The 19334-nt window shown below is 41.1% G+C and overlaps 1 protein-coding gene across 1 annotated transcript in view; it reads left to right on the top strand.

Moving 5' to 3' along the window:
• LOC126353995 (chorion peroxidase-like) overlaps positions 1 to 19334 on the top strand; it is a 222827-nt gene that overhangs the window by 132838 nt on the left and 70655 nt on the right. The window contains exon 3 of the mRNA XM_050003304.1: positions 12802 to 12878. Within this exon, the coding sequence (XP_049859261.1) occupies positions 12802 to 12878 (77 nt within the window). The remainder of the gene's footprint in view (positions 1 to 12801; positions 12879 to 19334) is intronic.

The raw sequence follows: 19334 nt of genomic DNA on the forward strand, positions 1-19334 counted from the left end.
CTGCACGTTACAAAGACAAGTAGATCTGCCTTGTTCGAATGTTTGACAAATGTCTGAATAACCGGAAATAATGGTCAGAATGTACTCAAACTTAGCGAAAGTGTAGAATGCAACGGCTGCAAAATTATTGTTGAAAGATGTCTAATACGTACACTTCCACAGGGCCTCTTTACTGTGACTGGAAGGCTCTGCCTTACGTCAAAGTTTGTGAGTTTAGAGCCACAAGACGAAGCTGAAACGTGGCAGCAGATGCCAGCGTGCTCCACCGACCTCATAGGAAGCAATATCACTAAGTGCATTGGTTCAGCGCGTCAGAATCAGCGGTGTCGGAAAATGGATTTGTCAAATCATGACATTTTGGACCGTGCAGGAATGCTACTACAATAATCGTGCTTGTGTAGAGACAGTAGGAGAGGGTCATATGCACCGTCAGTCGATTACTGCACCACGCAAAGTGATCTCCGTATGAGCATCGTCTTGCCTCGATGAGTTATCGATCCGTACAAATTCATACACAGAGTTGTCCAAGTGATCGATCACTGTAGCGGGTATGGATCCAGCGCCGTCTGCTGTTACAGTTTACACCTTTCAACTACCCCCTAGCTCCCAGTTTTAGATGGTTCAAATGGTTCTGACAAGGGAACCTCCCCATCGCACCCCCTCAGATTTAGTTATAAGTTGGCACAGTGGATAGGCCTTGAATAATTGAACACAGATGAATTGAGAAAACAGGAAGAAGTTATGTGGAACTATGAAAAAAAATAAGCAAAATATACAAACTGAGTTTTCCATGTACAACATCAAGGATAGTATTAGCTCAGGAGCGCCGTGGTCCTGTGGTTAGCGTGAGCAGCTGCGGAACGGGAGGTCCTTGGTTCAAGTCTTCTCTTGATTGAAAAGTTTAATTTTTTATTTTCAGACAATTATTATCTTTCCATCCGTCCGTCTCATGCGATCACTTTTTTTGGGAGTGATTATCACATCCACAAGAAAACCTAAATCGGGCAAGGTAGAAGAATCTTTTTACCCATTCGCCAAGTGTACAAGTTAGGTGGGTCGACAACATATTCCTGTCATGTGACGCACATGCCGTCACCAGTGTCGTATAGAATATATCAGACGTGTTTCCCTGTGGAGGAATCGGTTGACCTATGACCTTGCCATCAGATGTTTTCGGTTCCCATTGGAGAGGCACGTCCTTTCGTCTACTAATCGCACGGTTTTGCGGTACGGTCGCAAAACACGGACATTAAACTTATTACAGTGAACAGAGACGTCAATGAACGAACGGAAAGATCATAACTTTGCGAAAATAAAGAAAATAAACTTTTCACTCGAGGGAAGACTTGAACCAAGGACCTCTCGTTCCGCAGCTGCTCACGCTAACCACGGGACCACGGCTCTCCTGAGCTCAAATTGGCCTTGATTTGCCTATGTTGCTCATGGACCACTCAGTTTGTATATTTTGCGCATTTTTTTTTTCATAGCTCCACACAACTTCTTTCTGTTTTCTCGATTGATCTGTGTTCAGTTTTTCAAGGCCTATCCACTGTGCCAACTTATAACTAAATCTGAGGGGGGTGCGATGGGGAGGTTCCCTTGTAAGCACTATGGGACTCAACATCTGAGGTCATCAGTCCCCTAGAACGTAGAACTACTTAAACCTAACTAACCTAAGGACATCACACACATCCATGCCCGAGGCAGGATTCGAACCTCTGACCGTAGTGGTCGCGCGGTTCCAGACTGAAGCTCCTAGAACCGCTCGGCCACACCGGTCGGCCCAGTTTTAGACAGCTACCTATTTAATCTTTTTACGACCTCACGTCTTGCTCCAAACATGGCTGTCGACTGATTGTTGATAGGAGTGCAGTTAATAATGGGGCGTGGCCGCTGCTCCGGGTGTCTGCAGTGCTCAGGCCACAGAGGCGTAGTGGCGCAAGCGTAGCACTCGGTGCATACGCACGAGACAACAAGTATACCAAGCGGAGTTGGGGACATGATACGTGGATAACAATCCACTGTTTGTTCATCACTGAAAGACAAACTTTGAATCAAAATATATGTTCCCGCTGTGTGCTTAATTACGCAGCTTAAACGCTCAGCAGTGCAATTTTTAGTGCTTTTTCTGAAATCATCTAAGACGAATGCGTTTAAAATATTTAAAACTTAAATGCTAATTGTACCATCTGTCTTTCATTTTCATTCACCCATTCAGTAACATAAAACGAAAACTGTAATTATGGTCCTTCTTGTAACACGTTGTTTTGAAACCCAGACAAGCTAACAGAACGAGCACAAAAAAGGAACTCAGAGGGCATTTGCTGATATTGTTTCTTTCAGTAAGGTAGGTCCGATTACCTTCCTTCCCATTTCTTCCCCCATTCGACCTAGTGTTAGGTCTCCAATGACCTTTTCACCAACGGGACGTTAATCTCTAATCTGCCTTCCCACCTCCAAGAGCAATATTCTGAGAGACAGGCATTCTTGTTTGGGCTCCGCTCCGCCATACACTTTGAATTTGCCATGAAAATTTAACACAATGTTCCGTCTAGGCTAAGAGATTTAATTCGAATAAAAAGTGCTATGTTTTATTTTACTTCAGACACAATATCAGTAATGAACATCATTACTCTTGCAGATTAACAGAATGCTCAGCCAGTCCCTGATCTTACGTATAACGTCTTAATTTGAATCCACAGTAATCCTCTGTCAGAAAGCGCAATATATTAAGTAAGTTCATGGAATTCGATCTGAAGGGCAACGCCCTTTTCTCCATTGCGCCTTCATTATACAAGTGGGTCACACAAACAACGTTAGTCCCTGGCCTGTCGCCAAACGCAAATTAAATGGCACAGCTACCGAAGGACTGCCTTGGACCGATGACCGGTTTCTGTGGTTGAGTGGCGGTTCAGTTGTTCGTTGTAATCAAACCGCCATTATCACTGAGAGAAATCTATGTTTAATTATAACGACTATTTATAAAAGTATTTAAATACGAGAAACTTAGACCAGTTCCGATTTTAAGCAACAGTTCTTTGCTATTCTAATTGCTATCTGTCTTGATCTTTCTGAATTCGTGTAACATGAGTTATCTTATTCTTCTTAAACATGATAAGATGGATATAGTTCGATGTCTTCAACGCAGAATGCAAGGTAGGCCCTAATAAAGATATAGTACGAAAACATTGCTAAGCATGGCGTGCTTAAATATGATTCTCAAAAGTAACTAAGGAAATTAATAATAATACGAATCGAATATGTATGTTGAGCAAGCAGTAAAGGAAACAAATGAAAAAATTTTGAAAGAAATAAAAACTTTCAGGTTCGCCTATAACATTGTAATTCTGTCAGAGACAGCAAAGGACTTGGAAGAGCAGTTAAACGGAATGGACATGTCTTGAAAGGAGGATATAAGATGAACATCAACAAAAGCAAAACGAGAATAATGGAATGTAGTAGAATTAAGTCGGGTGATGCTGAGGGAATTAGATTAGGAAATGAGACACTTAAAATAGTAAAAGAATTTTGCTATTTGGGAAGCAAAGTAACTGATGATGGTCGAAGTAGAGAGGATATAAAATGTAGACTGGCAATGGCAAGGAATGCGTTTCTGAAGAAGAGAAATTTGTTAATATCGAGTATAGATTTAACTGTCAGGAAGTCGTTTCTGAAAATATTTGTATGGAATGTAGCTATGTATGAAAGTGAAACATGGACGATAAATAGTTTGGACAAGAAGAGAATAGAAGCTTTCGAAATGTGGTGATATGGAAGAATGCTGATGATTAGACTGGTAGGTCACATAACTAATGAGGAGGTATTGAATAGAATTGGGGAGAAGAGAAGTTTGTGGCATAACTTGACTGGAAGAAGGGATCGGTTGGTAGGACATGATCTGAGGCATCAAGGGATCACAAAATTAGTATTGGAGGGCAGCGTGGAGGGTACAAATCATAGAGGGAGATCAAGAGATGAATACACTAAGCAGATTCAGAAGGATGAAGGTTGCGGTAGGTGCTGGGAGATGAAGAAGCTTGCACAGTATAGAGTAGCATGGAGAGTTGCATCGAATCAGTCTCAGGAGTGAAGACCACAGCAACAACAACAGTAATTTCGTATTGATGAATGGCTGGGTGCAAGTCGTTGAATTGGACGCCTCTTCGGCGACTCGGGCGTTCCTAATCTACCACTACAGTTTCACGTGGTATCGATACCACGTATGGCTCCTGGCGGTTCCTCTCATCGTTGAGAGCTGATTCTTAGGTTAGAGAAGCCGGCCGAGTGGCCGTGCGGTTCTAGGCGCTACAGTCTGGAATCGAGCGACCGCTACGGTTGCAGGTTCGAATCCTACCTCTGGCATGGATGTGTGTGATGTTCTTAGGTTAGTTAAAGTAGTTCTAAGTTCTAGGCGACTGATGAACTCAGAAGTTAAGTCGCATAGTGCTCAGAGCCATTTTCTTAGGTTAGAGACATAATGAAAATTTCCATGATACGACCGATATTAGATCTCGTGACGTCTCTACTTGGTGGCCTGACAAGAAAATGGCAGCGAAAAGATGGATATTAATCATTTTTTTACACGGGGAATAGCTTTACAGAAATTCTGGGAGAGGTACTTACAGAAATTCTGGGAGAGATACATGTTAAGAATTAGAATCCTTATGCATACATATATTTTACGTCGTATCAGCATCTACATGTACATCATACTCCCCAAGCTACCTAATGGTGCGTGGTGGAGGGTACTTTCGGTACCATTCTGATTCCTCCAACTCTGTTCCACTCGCGAATAGTGCGCGGGAAAAATGATTGTCGGTAAGCTTCTGTATTGGCTCTAATTCTCGAATTTTCTCCTCGTGGTCAATACGCAAGATGTATGTGGGGGGGGGGGGGGGGGGGGGGGGGAAGTAATATGTAGTCCGACTCCACGTGAAAAGTGCTGTCCCGAAATTTAAGTAGTAAATCTCTCCATGATGCACAACGCCTCTCTTGTAATGTCTGCCAGTGGAGTTTGTTTAGCATCTCCGTAACGCTCTGTCGCCACTAAACGGTGTCGAAACGCGCCGCACTTCGTTAGATCTTCTCTACTCCTCTAACAGTCCTACCTGATAGGGATCCCAGATAAATGAACAATACTGAAGAATCGGGCGAAGAAACCACTATAAGCCACTTCTTTCGTGTATGGGTTACATTTCCGTATGATTCTTCCGATGAAACTGAGTCTGGTATCTAATTTTCCCACTATCTGTTTTATGTGGACTTAGGGTGGCTCTGGATATTTACGCCTAAATATTTTACGGCAGACGCTGTCTCCAGCTGTTTTTCATCGACAGTGTAGCTGTACAGTAGTGCATTTCTTTTCCTATGTATGTCATCTCAGTAAGTATGGCAATCTCTACATAATCTATCTAATTAAAAATATGCGGATTTCTATTAGTGGACATTATTAGGAGGCGCGTCCCCATTTCACCTTTATGACGGCTTCAACTCTACTTCACTTTCAGTAAGGTGTCTGAATGTCTGTGGAGGAATGGTAGCTCTTTCTTTGTTAAGAGTCAAACCAGGGAAGATAGTGATGTTGGACATTGGGTCTGGAGCGTCGTCGACTTTCTAACCCATCGCAAAGGTGTTCCATTACGTCAGGTAAGTTCATTTCAGGAATGTTTCTGTCCACAAACCAATGTCCCCGCAACGATAGAGGGTCGCTGCAGTCAGTACGTAAGGTCTGTCTGACCGTGAGTTAAGCGTGGTTCCTCCGCGTTTCCAGTTCGCACAGTCACGTCGTCAGTAGTCGACTTGGGCGGTTTTAGAACGGTTTAAACGCTATTATGGGTATCAGGTGACATTAAATGATTAGCTCGGGTTAGAAGTCACTGAGCTCTCCTGAGGGACCCTTCCGCTGTTACTGCCTTTCTGACAACGCAAAATTCTTCGCCTCCTTTTGCCTGGCGCCCTCATGACGTCCAGAAGTCAATTTTTCATAGAGGTGTCCGATTACTTTCAATGAAAGAGCATTTATGCCATACGTTATTCATTTTGAGTTTGTGCGGAAAGCCGAACATAATATATACGTCTGATTGCTCATACTTGGTTACGTGTCTGTACTCTTCATTTCTCTTTAGCGTATCTTGCTTACTTCTTCTAATAACTGACTAAGTAACTTCAGCCTGAATGTAACAGACTGTCTTTAACACATACGCGTCCGGTCAGAGTGCTAGCCGCGGAATAAATTTTAATCTTTGAAATTAAGGAAGTAGATACGATGATGTACAGTTCCCTAACTCAGATCCTGCGACAACAGCTTGTATTAAGTTTCAAGTGCTTTGGCATAGGACGTAAGATGCTGTTGATTCTCCCATCGGGTAAGGACAAAAATCCAAATGAATTAAATGAACCGCAGCGAAATGAAGGCAGTTAATGAATATGAATTCAATGAAAGGAAATGAGTAAAAACTCTGTACAGTCATGATGAAATAATCGCTCATATTTTCAACAGTCACATGTTAATCATGTCTATGGTAGGTTATACCATACAATCTTCTTCCTTTCTTCTTTAATATTCGGGGTTTTTCTATGAGTATTTTATAAAGACAGGGCATAAACCTCAGCGCATAAACTGAAAATTAGGGGACATAATTGTGAAATTATTCTCTAATTGTATGAATGAGAGTAGGAACTTAAGTCTGGGAGAGAGTCGTTGTAAAAGTTAGTCAAGGAATCGCTATCGGGTGAAACTTTCGGATTATCGGAGCAGTTTCAGATTTTCCAAAAGGAAATGTATGCCCAAAATTAGTTACTATTGGTAGTCTGTTGAGCTGTGGAAAGCACACAGCAACAATGACTCGTACTCCCCAAGGAGGTAATAATTTACGGAAAGCCGTCGAACGTCTAACTGCAATAGGAAGCTGGACTGGCTTCGACTACTGCAGACAGTACCTACCAATTCACAGTGAAGGCTGATCCGGCTGCACGCTATGCGGCTGAGTGAAAGCCTAATTGGAGTCTTCGGAAGGTGCCTTCCGCCTGATTCGCCACGGAGTCGGGCTTCCGCAGGCGCCCATGTTTCACGTCGCCGCTTCCGCATAGGCACGCTTCCGCTGAGATCGCGATACGGGCTCTGCGACCCACATGTTGCGCGCCTCCGCACTACAGGAAAGCAGGTAAGCTCTCGCGAAAAGGTTGCGAGAGCGCACCGAGCACTGTGCGTGCACGCCTAGCTCCGCAACTGAGATGTACGGCATCCTGGTGGAAAAGAGACGTTTTCTGTGGTACACTCCAGCTGCTTATTTATGCACGTTACAGTTTTTATCCTAGGTTTTTTGATCAAATTTTTGAGAGGAGCGAAAACACGAATGCCTGTCAGTTACACAATGGGGCACCAAACTGACAGCGTGACGTCTGGTTTTGAAAATAAAAATTTAACAACGAAAAAATAAAAAGTTAACAACGAAAAAATAAAAAAATAATTTCTTGAAAGTTAGCAGGTAATAAAGATAAACTTAATTACTGAGTTCAGGAAAAATTGAAACATTTCGCAACCAGCTTCTGATAGCTATGTAAACGAAGTGTCAAAAACTTCATCTCTTAAACGCCTATCATCTGTTTTATGCACGAAAAATTACAGTGATTCGATATTTGACTAGCACGCTTTCTCAACAAAATTTGGAAAGAAAATAATTTAGAAAAATATTGGTCAAATGTATTACTCAATGATTTTTTAAAAGTAAAAATAAGTAAAATAGAGATATTCCTGTCCCTCCTTTGAATGATACGTCAAATAATTCAGACAAATCATTTCGCATAAAATTTGAAGAACTTTTTCAGTTTTTTTATTTATGGGTTTTCAAGGGAGTTATTTTGCTCTTTAAGCTTGAAAGTTATTTGCTCTGACTCGATCGTTCTTTCGTTCATGAGCGTAAAAATGTTTTCCTGTTTTTTACTCAAAACTGAATAGGCTGTCCTCTGTTATAAAAATGTTGAACTGAAATTAATATTGCGAACAGCGTGTCTCAGTGCATACAGTTTCATAAAGACAAAACTAAATGGCGTTCACAGAGCAGGAAATTAAAATCAAAAATGTTACTCAAAAGCCAGTACCAAAATCAAATTGTACACTGCCGCCCCCCCCCCCCCCCCCCCACACACACACACAAAAATGAAGCACTGAAGTTAGGTAGCAACACTGTGAAACACACTGTTTAGTGGCCCACTAACGATCTGAGTTCCAAAAAAATGCTTAGAATTTTCGAAATGGAAACGTGGGATAAGAAACGAAAGAACGAACAAAATATGAAAGGAATCTCGCCTGAAAAATTATAGCGTAATCAGCAGCAACAGCACAGCACCAAGAAATTGCGCCAGCTAAAATGTGCTAAGGTAAAAGTAAACTACTCGGAAAAAGACTGGGATGACTTTGTCACAGTTTAAAAATCTCTTACTTTAAATGAAAATACTAATCAGCTCATTATAATGACACTTCCATGTTTTAAACTCTTATTTCACAGGAACATAAAACTCACAGAAGACCAGAAACTTTTACTTTCTTTCCAAAAGCCTTACAAGAAAATGCTTTTACGATTAGGCAAACTGAAATGAATACGATTATGCAAAGTGAAATGAATTAAACTGAAATGCTGAACTGATGTGGGGAGGTTGACCTTCCCGTTACAAAAATTACTAACGTTATCAGTGAGCACGAGCAAAAATTATTAGCTTAAAAACATATCCATAATGCACATCAATTCTCTCTGTTCCATAAATGCTGCGTTTGTGAGTCCTTGCATCAGATGAAGAATTCCTGACAGTTTTATTCAGCAAAATCCTCCTCTAATGTGCCCTACCCTAAAAGTTCTGCCAGCTTACTCTATGTTCAGCGCTCGACTACTTCCTGCTCTATAATTGAACCAAAGGTCTGAGATACTTACTGCCGCTACCGCCGCAAGTCGACTATTCCATAGATGTCGCGAGCTTGTATCGCTCTCTTCACATGAAATTTTCACTCATTCTGAAACTATTCGCAAATAAATGTCCACTTAATCTACATATGTCCACCTTTCAAACTGACATTTTGTTTGCAAATAAGCACTTTATTTAACTGTTAAACAGTTCTTTAATTTATCACTACTGAACATTGCAAGCTGCATCACAATAAAAACAGTTGTGCTTACATCATGTTACAGCCGTCTAATGAGTGTGTGTGTGTGTGTGTGGGGGGGGGGGGGGGGGAAGGGGGAAGGAACGTGTGATGGCGACCGCAGAGTTTCACACAACCATTATACGTATAGGTGCAAGTTTCTCAGATTTGAAGACCGTACTTAAAACGTAAAAAGTGCAAATCTTATGCAGTTTCTCTCCTTGTTCCACCATGCATAACACATTAAAGTAATTTTGTTTATCATGTAGATAAGAACTAATGTCTTGCCTTTTGCAAATGACTGTAAATTTTGTTTTTAACCGAACACGATTAGTCTATTCATACTAGGCATCATCAATAGTACGCAAATGAAAAATGTTTGGTTAAAAACAAAATTAAGCATTCAGTAGCAAAAGGCGGATAACATTTGTTCTTATGTACATGATAAGCATTACTGAAGTAGGAACTGAGTAAGAGAGCTTTAAATATTAACAATGTTAATATTATAATAAGTTATGGTAACTGTTTTTTTCATACCTTTGACAATCTGGTTGCGCTGCTAAGTCCGTTGACATATATTCTATATGATTTTAAGATCTTGATTACGTCATAACCGTTTCAGTAGTTATGCTAAACTATTTTAATATGCCATGTATGCTGGCACAGTGACGTAAGGGTTGCATTTTTACTGTCTTACATATAGACTTGACATCTGAGATAGCTCTGTCTTCAACTGCTGTGATTGTGCGAAGGTCTTATTTGGGACTTCATCACATTTTGCATATAAAGTATCACAATTATTATTGCTATGGAGTTTGGAAATGTCCAAGGGCGCAAAGTTAGCTATTTGCTACATAATTAAATGAAGTGATTTCAAAATTTAAAAAAAGGGAACCAAGTTTGAAGTTTAACGTCCTATCAACATCGAAATTATTACAGACGAACGTCAGGCTTTGTTTGAACTATAATGTGGAAGGAAACAGGAGATGTGATGTCAGACGAAACGACCAGGCATTAGCCGTAAGCGATGTAGCAAAACAAAAAACCTGGGAGAACAGGGATGGGGATCTCACTTCTTCCATATGCGAATCCAGTGTCTTAGGCACTGCATCATCTCGCTAGACTGTACCATGTGACTGTGTTGTATCGCGTAGGGTGGTGTTAATTTTTTATATTAGGCGATGGAAGGAAGGTAGAGAATGAACCTCTTTTATACCTTCTAGGTCTGATCAAAAGTATCCGGAGATTATTAGTGCACATTAATGAGTAGTTTCCACTTTTCGCCTTTATGACGCCTTGGACACTACTGGGGATACTTCCAATGAGGTGTCTGACTGATTATGGAGGAATGTCAGCCCATTATTCCTTAAGAGCCGAAAACAAAGAACATATCATGTTGGATGGTGAAGGGAAGTCGACTTTCTAACTCGTCCCGAAGGTGTTCCATTGGATCCAGGTCGGAACTTTGGGCAAGCCTTTCCATTCCTGGATCGCTACTGTCCACAAACCATTGCATCACAAGTGTTGCTTTATGACAAGAGTACATTTTCATGCGGAATTATCACCCTCCGCATTGCTCGACGGTCCCCGTCCGTCAGCGCATGGGGTCTGCATGGTCTCGGCTTAGCTGCGGTTGTTCCTTTACGTTTCCATTTCATTATCACACCATGAATAGTGGACTTAGGCAGTGTCTAGCCCGCGTGACAGACCCACCCGTTACCCCGGCGGGTCCACCTCTCATGACATCTCGTTGTCAAATTCCGCGTTACACAGGAATGTCCAAATACTTTTAATCGTATGATGTACATCAATACGAAGGAACGAAGGAGACAGCGAGTTGTACCTTTCTCTTTTTTTTTACGAGTGGAGCACCATCAGCAGCGTCACTCAGTCTCATCCGAGGAGACAGTGTGGAATGATGCGGAATTTAGCTCTATATATTTTCACTTAGTCTGGTAGTTAGACGTCCCCTATTTTCTTCACGTTAGTGGTAAAATGTTCTGTCACAACACCAAAAATGAACGTTTACCATCGGCGTCGGGGTGTTACCGACGGAGAGGGACCATAGTTTAGACAAGTTTAAAACGCATTCCAACTTTGGCCTCAACTCATTTTTAGGTAAACCACGAGAAGCTAGGTCAGGGTTACTCGATGGAGGTATAAACTCTTCATTTCCGGAGTACGAGCGCGAGTCTCTTATACATTGCAACCACCATTACATTTCCATTCGCTTAGCTCCTGGTACGATGTGTAGTTGACCTCAGCTACATAATTATTTTTTTCCGCGCACTTGTTATGATCTTTCGAGTCAAAGCTCTTAATTCTCGCAGTTCACAAAATATGTGATTGGAAACGAGGGACGAATACATATCTGAATCATTCATTACAACTAAGAACTCTAAGATATAATAACTCTTGTACAGGTAAAAAGAAGAAGTCCTCAAGAAAATAACTAAAATGAAATTTGAAAATTTTTCATTTCCATTTGAAGGTTATTGACAAGTCAATTTCAAAGCTTTCTCTGTGCGATATTAATTAGTAAATGATCCATTTACTTTGAATTGGTTCATATTTTAACTGCATGAGCGTTGCATAGAAAACAGAGTTAAATTCTGAGACGTGTGAGCTTCATAATGTACGATGATGATATAGAAATCCTTTTGGTCATCCTTTTCAGGGCTAAGAGTACGTTTCTTAAGTAAACAACTCACTTCGAAACATAACACTCCAAGTAACAGTGAACCAAAATATCACACACGAATGGAACTGAGCATAAGGCCAAAATAAACTTACCTCAAGCTCACGTACTTCCCGAAAGGGTTCATGATTTGGTCTCATCGATGTAACAAACGGTTGCCGGAGCAGCACACCCATTCTAATCGTACCAGGCAGAAAAGAAGGGTAGTGATACACATCACTTAGGCGTCGAAGTCACTGGAGATGAAACTCAGTCAACCCGTTAAGCGACAGAATGGTTTTTATAGCTTAATAATGAAATACATATCAGTATGCAGCCTTTGGGAATAATCATGAATAAGACTGTATTATAAGTCTATAATGAGTTATAGGGGACTAAATATTCACACTAGCGAACCAGGAGCATATAGCTATTACATAGAAGTTCCTGTGGAATATGTATTTACCATTGCAACTTAAAGAGAAGCAAGGGTAGCAAAGGGTGTTTATGGAGTCCAAATCTTAATAGCCCGATGAATCATTAGAACCTTCCGAATGTGTATCTTCTCTACTGTGCAACATCGTTCGATATGTATCGTTGTGAGGTGTGGGTGACAAAACGTAAATATTGTTTACCCTTATCGGTCTAAATACGAGTGGGGCTGAGGTGGATGGATGTAGAATCTTAATCGCCTTTAGTACTGGAAATGTGAACGAAATTCTGCTTTCTTCTGGCTCCACGCCACTAACATTCAATTTGCAGGAGACAGAGCGAGCGAGAGATACACACACACACACTCACACACACACACACACACACACACACACAGAGAGAGAGAGAGAGAGAGAGAGAGAGAGAGAGAGAGAGACCAACTTCTTTTCTGTTACTAGTTGTGGTTCTGTTACAAAATATTTTAGTGTTCGTCCACATTTAAAAACTATGTGTGTTGTCGATGAGGAACTAAAGCTGTGGTGTTTCTTTATTTCAGTGGGTACGGCGGTGAGCACACGTGTATCACCTACGACGCCGTCAACCAGGCGTATCTACAAGCGAGAAAACGCATCAGTAAGTATAAATACGGCGCTATCACTCAGTGATGCAAGGTGATAAAATGTTTTTGACTTTGGATTTTTCGCAAAATGCAGTGAGCGTAAGATGAGCAAATATCTGTCTCTGCCCAAACTCATCGCTATTCCTCTATTTTCGAACAGCGGGTCTTTCTTCCAGTAGTCTTGTAATCGGGCATATTTGACATTACCCATATGTAATGAAATACCCAGGAAGACTAGTGTTTCTAGTATACTTACATATGTATTTACAATTACTTATCCTAGAGCCCTCTTTCGTATTTTCGCTCGCAAATATATTGTGGGCGTTACCGTTCTTTTCATCAAATACAAACTGCAGTATGTCACCTGTAACCAGTAGCCTAAAGAAACCCATTAACGTATGTCCAGCAGGATTTATCTGCAAACATTCTGCTTTTGTACACGGATGATACTGCATCCTATGTGGTTCTTCATCCCAAGTCGCACCTGGTTTGCTTACTTCTAGGAGCGCGGGTACTTTATCGTCAGCGATTTCTTCATTATCGTCATCCGTATCACCTGATTCCGAACTGTCGCGAAACATATTCGACAATTCTACTTCCACACTGTCATCACTATGGTATGTTCCTGCATCTCCAAATTCCAGCCACCCTCCTTTGGTTCGCCCCCCTCTGAACTCAGCATCACTAACACACTCTGTAACTCATGGTCAGTATATTGTTCACTCTTCCTACTTTTTGTAGGGTTAGAAGGCCCCGGTGTTGGTTGATTCGCCGCCACTGCAAACAATGCACAACACATAACTGCAGACAGGAAAACGTTACGTGATATTTCGTTTGTTGCTTGTACTAACACGAGTGCACAGCCTAACAAACTAAACTGAGTAGTCAGCTAGCGAACGCGCCGCTTATAAGCGTTACCCGCACTGGCTTGTTAAACACGGAAACGCCTATAAGCGTCGGCCGCACTGGCGTGTTGATCGCGGAGACGCTTTATAAGCGTCAGCCGGAGCGAACGTGTTAAGAGTGCAACGGGAATTCCACTGTTAAATGCAGAGGAGAGAGCGGATAGGTATGAGAGGGAAGATCTGTCTGATAAGATAGAATAAGAAACAGGAGTCGATTTAGAAGAGCTAGGGGATCCAGTATTAGAATCAGAATTTAACAGAGCTTTGGAGGACTTAAGATCAAATAAAGCAGAGGGGATAGATAAAATTCCACCAGAATTTCTAAAATCATTGGAAGAAGTGGTAACGAAACGATTATTCACGTTGGTGTGAAGACTGTATAACCCCGACGACATACCATCTGACTTTCGGAGCGGCAAGAGCTGACAAGTGCGAGAATTACCGCACAATCAGCTTAACACCTCATGCATCCAAGTTGCTGACAAGAATAACATACCGAATAATGGAAAAGAAAATTGAGGAGGCGCTAGATGACGATCATTTTGACTTTAGGAAAGGTAAAGGCACAAGACAGGCAATTCTAACGTTGTAGTTAATAAGGGAAGGAAGACTAAAGAAAAATCAAGACACGCTCGAAGGAATTGTCGACTTGGAAAAAGCGTTCGACAATGTAAAATGGTGCAAGATATTCGAAATTATGAGAAAAATGGGGGTTAGCTATATAGAGAGACGGGTCATATACAATATGTACAACAGCCAAGAGGGAATAATATGAGTGGACGATCAAGAACGAAATGCTGGTATTAAAAAGGGTGTAAGACAAGGATGAAGCCTTTCGCCCCTACTGTCGAATCTGTACATCGCGCAAGCAATGATGGAAATAAAAGAAAGGTTCGAGAGTGGAATTAAAATTCAAGGTGAAAGGATATCAATGACACGATCCGCTGATGACATTGCTATCCTGAGTGAAAGTGAAGACGAATTACATGACCTGCTGAACGGAATAAAAAAAATGTTCAAATGTGTGTGGAATCTTATGGGACTTAACTGCTAAGGTCATCAGTCCCTAATCTTACAGACTACTTAACCTAAATTATCCTAAGGACAAACACACACACCCATGCCCGAGGGAGGACTCGAACCTCTGCAGGGATCAGCCGCACAGCCCATGACTGCAGCGCCTTGGACCACTCGGCTAATCCCGCGCGGCAAACGGAATGAACTGTCTAATGAGTACAGAGCATGGATTGAGAGTAAGTAGAATAAAGATGAAGGTAATGAGAAGAGTAGAATTGAGAACAGCGAGAAACTTAACATCAGTATTGATGGTCACGAAGTACCTATGATGTCAAGGAATTCTGTTACCTAGGCAGTAAAATAACCAATGACGGACGGAGCAAGGAGGACATCAAAAGCAGACTATCAATGGCAAAAGGGCATTATTGGCCAAGAGAAGTCTACTAATATCAAACATCAGCCTTAATTTGAGGAAGAAATTTCTGAGAATGTACGTCTGGAGTACAGCATTGTATGGTAGTGAAACAAGGACTGTGGGAAAACCAGAACAAAAGTGAATCGATGTATTTGAGATGTGGTGCTACAGACGAATGTTGAAAATTAGGTGGACTGATAAGGTAAGGAATGAGGAGCTTCCGCGCAGAATCGGTGAGGAAAGACATATGTGGAAAACACTGATAAGGAGAAGGGACAGGATGATAGGACATCTGTTAAGACATGAGGAAATGACTTCCATGGTACTAGAGGGAGCTGTAGAGGACAAAAACTTTAGAGGAAGACAGAGATTGGAAAACACCCAGCAAATATTGATGATTATATTGGTACGCCCTATACTGAATTATTTTAACAACGGAATGTGTCAGGTGTATTATCGAGGCAGGGATCAATCTTAGATGAATCAATGATTCTTTGGAGGGGACGATTGTCATTTATACAATATATAAAGAACAAAAACTATAAATATGTAATCAAATTGTACATGCTAAATAATCTAGACGGTTTCGTAAATAAATGCGCTGTGTACTCGGGGATGCATGGTGATATGGAGGGGAAAGGGCATGCTGAAAAGATAGTATTACATTTGTTGGAACTGAAGCTGCATGTTGGCCATCACGTTTACATAGACAGCTTTGCTTTGGCTAAAACCTTGTTGAATGCAAAAGCACATTGCATTGGGAAAGTAAGGGTAAAAAGGAGAAATACCCCTAAAGACGTGGTATGGACAAAACTGGGGAAAGGGGATACTATTGCACGATATTCGAACGGCGTAATGATCGGAAGGTGGAAGGATAGACGAGAGGTCTCCTATACTTCCACAGAATATCCTAATACAATGGGACGTCTGCCGAATGCACGCCAGCAAGTAGTCGCGAAACCACTGCCAATTATCAAATTTAACAGTTGTATGTCTGGGACCGATAGGAACAGATTTTGTCCTATTATTTATGTGAACGAAAATGATCCGCTGGCCAAAGAAACTATTCTTCCATGTGGTTGACATGCTAATGTTCAATTCACATTACCTATATAATAAATACTCAGGGCATAAAATGAAGATGTGTGATTATAGAATACAAATAATAAAGGGATTTCTTCCATTCCTATTTATTTCATTCCTCAGCGACTTGTATTTCTCTACTCCTGAGTTTCCCGGAACATTTTTGCGCTTCCTTCTTTCATCGATCAATTAAAGTATTTCCTCTGTTTCGTAGTTCACATCTTTGTACCTATGTTTTTCTTCCCAACTTCTGCGATGGCCCTTTTTAAAGATGTCCATTCCTTTTCAACTGTACTGACTACTGAGCTATTCCTTATTGCTGTATCTACAACCTTAGAGATCTTCAATCGTATCGCATCATTCCTTAGTACTGCCGTATCCCACTTCTTTGCGTAGTGATTCTTCGTGACTAATCTCTTAAACTCCAGCCTACTTTTCATCACTGCTATATTGCGATCTGAGTCTATGTCTGCTCCTGGGTACGCCTTACAATCCAGTATCTGATTTCGGAATCTCTATCTGACCATGATGTAATCTAACTTTTCCAAGTATACCTCCTCCTCTTGCGATTCTTGAACAGAGTATTCGCTATTACTAGCTGAAACTTGTTACAGAACTCAATTAGTCTTTCTCATCCTTCATTCCTTTTCCTCTATCAGTCCTAACTGATAGGGATCCAGATAGATGAACGATACTCAAGAACCGATGTGTGCTTTTGCCACTGTCTGTTTTATATGGTCATTCCACTGAAGATCGCTCTGGATATTTACGCCTAGGTATTTTACGGCAGACGCTGTCTCCAGCTGTTTGTCATCAATTAGCTGTAAAGTAGTGGGTTTCTTTTCCAGCGTATGCGCAATATGTTACATTTATTTAAGTTCAGAATCAACTGCCAGAGCCTGCACCATTCATCAATTCTCTGCAGGGCGTTCTGCAGATTCTTACTATCTTCTGGCTTTGCCACTTTGGTATAGACAACTGCATCATCTGCAAATAGCCTTAAAGAGCATCCGACGCTTTATACTAGATCATTTATACATATTGTAAACAGCAACGGTCCTATCACACTTCCCTTTGCTATTCCGAATATTACCTTTACGTCTGCCGATTTAGTTCCGTTAAGAGCAACGTGTTGAGTTCTATCTAGAAGGAAGTCTTGTATCTAATCGCTGGCCTGCTCCGGTACTCTGTAAGCTCGTATGTTTTTCATTTACTGAAATCAAGGAACACAGCATCAACCTGAACGCTGTTGTCCACTGCGCTGTAGATATCATGGAGGAACAGAACGAGCTGAATTTCGCTGGAGAAATATATCTCGGCTCTCATGGTTCATTATAGATACTTCAGTTGTACCGCAGTTGATGCATTAATAATACATTTGAAATAGTTAGCTAAGAACTTTACTTTTAATTACTTGTCCCTGAGAGGCAACTCTGTCATAATCATTGCTGGTTCCAGATTATCAGGCTCTGGCACTTTGGAAGCATACGAACCCGACCGTTTAATCGTCCTCTTACGTTCTGATTCCCAACCTGGAGATGATATTTGTTCAGTCCAAGCACACAGTTATTTGAACTGACTGGTATTTGCACGTTTTCATGCAGAAATCAAAGTTGTGAACGACACATATTTTGTAATGTCTATCTGAGATATTTTGGCTATTTTGGTCTATCCCTTCTCTTTCCATCGTATTTCCGTCGTCTGTTAAATGACAATAATCTTTTCTCCTCTGCTGGAATTAATTTCATCCCCAATAGTGGAACTTACTAATCTCATTTGTTTCTCAGGGATTAGAAACGGATATGTGGTCAGTGTGAAATTTATCAAAGTCAGCTTCTGGAGACAGGCATATCTCAACTTCGCGAGGCCTTTAACGAAGCGACTAAATACCTTGTGGTCACATGCTTTGAATAGCCTGTAATCAGACTTGCTGTCCTTTCGGTGTCACTAATACCCTTAGCCATTATTTTATCTTCCAGGCAGCTTTTTGTTTAAAAGTCAGGGGTGTGTGACAGCGTACATCAAATTTCACAAATGCATTCGCTTATCTTACAATACACATTGACGAGTATGGATCTGATACATAAGATTTGTTTGCCTTCTCACTGTTCAAACAAAAAGATGCACGACACTGGACCTGTTGCTGCTAGTAGCTACTCAGTATTAAGTTTGTGAAATCTGTGAGCAATACTCGTTACATCACGTGGAAGATGCTTCAGATCACTTTCGTGACAGACTTCTGGAGTACAGCTAGGAAGAAGAATGGATTTTCAAAATACCTCCTCTCCTCTAAATGTCTTAGATATTCATCATGCGGAAGTTTGAACACCGTCTCTGAACATAATTACAAGGATCCCAAAGGCCCCTTGTGAGGAAACGGTGGACATTTAACACTTAAGTCGCACAAAAAATTGTTTGTGTTTATCTTCTCTGAACACACTAAAATTTTATATACGTAGTTTTGTACACCGTGTATGTCAATGTAATCTTCAGTGAGATTGTTTGGAAAAAGTATTAATTTTAACAATTCTCCCGTTTCATAAGCAGTCATGTAACAGCTCTTAGTCTGTTAGACTACTTCCTTCGGTATTTCTATTCTTCATAAATAGACATAAATAAAATGGCGCATCATCAGACACCATCTCGTGTTATTTACAGACTATGGCAAATGATTCACTTTAATCATGACATCAAGTTTGGCTACTATTCAATGGGAGTGTTCCATGTAATTGTTCCAACTCTAGCTCCGTATTGCTGTCTTGGTTTTCACCCTCATACTCGCAAAAAGTTCTTAATATTATATGCTTCACAATACTATAGATGTGTTTTTGGAACATTGTAACAGTAAACATAAGCTTGAAAGTAGTACGCCGTCATAGAATGGTTTGGAGCATTTGCTGCCAGCCGTACGTCACTCTCAGTCGCCTAGATCCCGGCCATCATGATTCTTAGCGCGGTTTCGGATAACACGCGGGATTTGCTTGGGAACATGTGGCAGCGGTGGACTTGCCAGAGACAGGTAACTGTATCCTTGCATTCAGCCCTTTGTG

This window comes from Schistocerca gregaria, chromosome 1 (assembly GCF_023897955.1).
Source record: "Schistocerca gregaria isolate iqSchGreg1 chromosome 1, iqSchGreg1.2, whole genome shotgun sequence".
Lineage (NCBI taxonomy): Eukaryota > Metazoa > Arthropoda > Insecta > Orthoptera > Acrididae > Schistocerca > Schistocerca gregaria.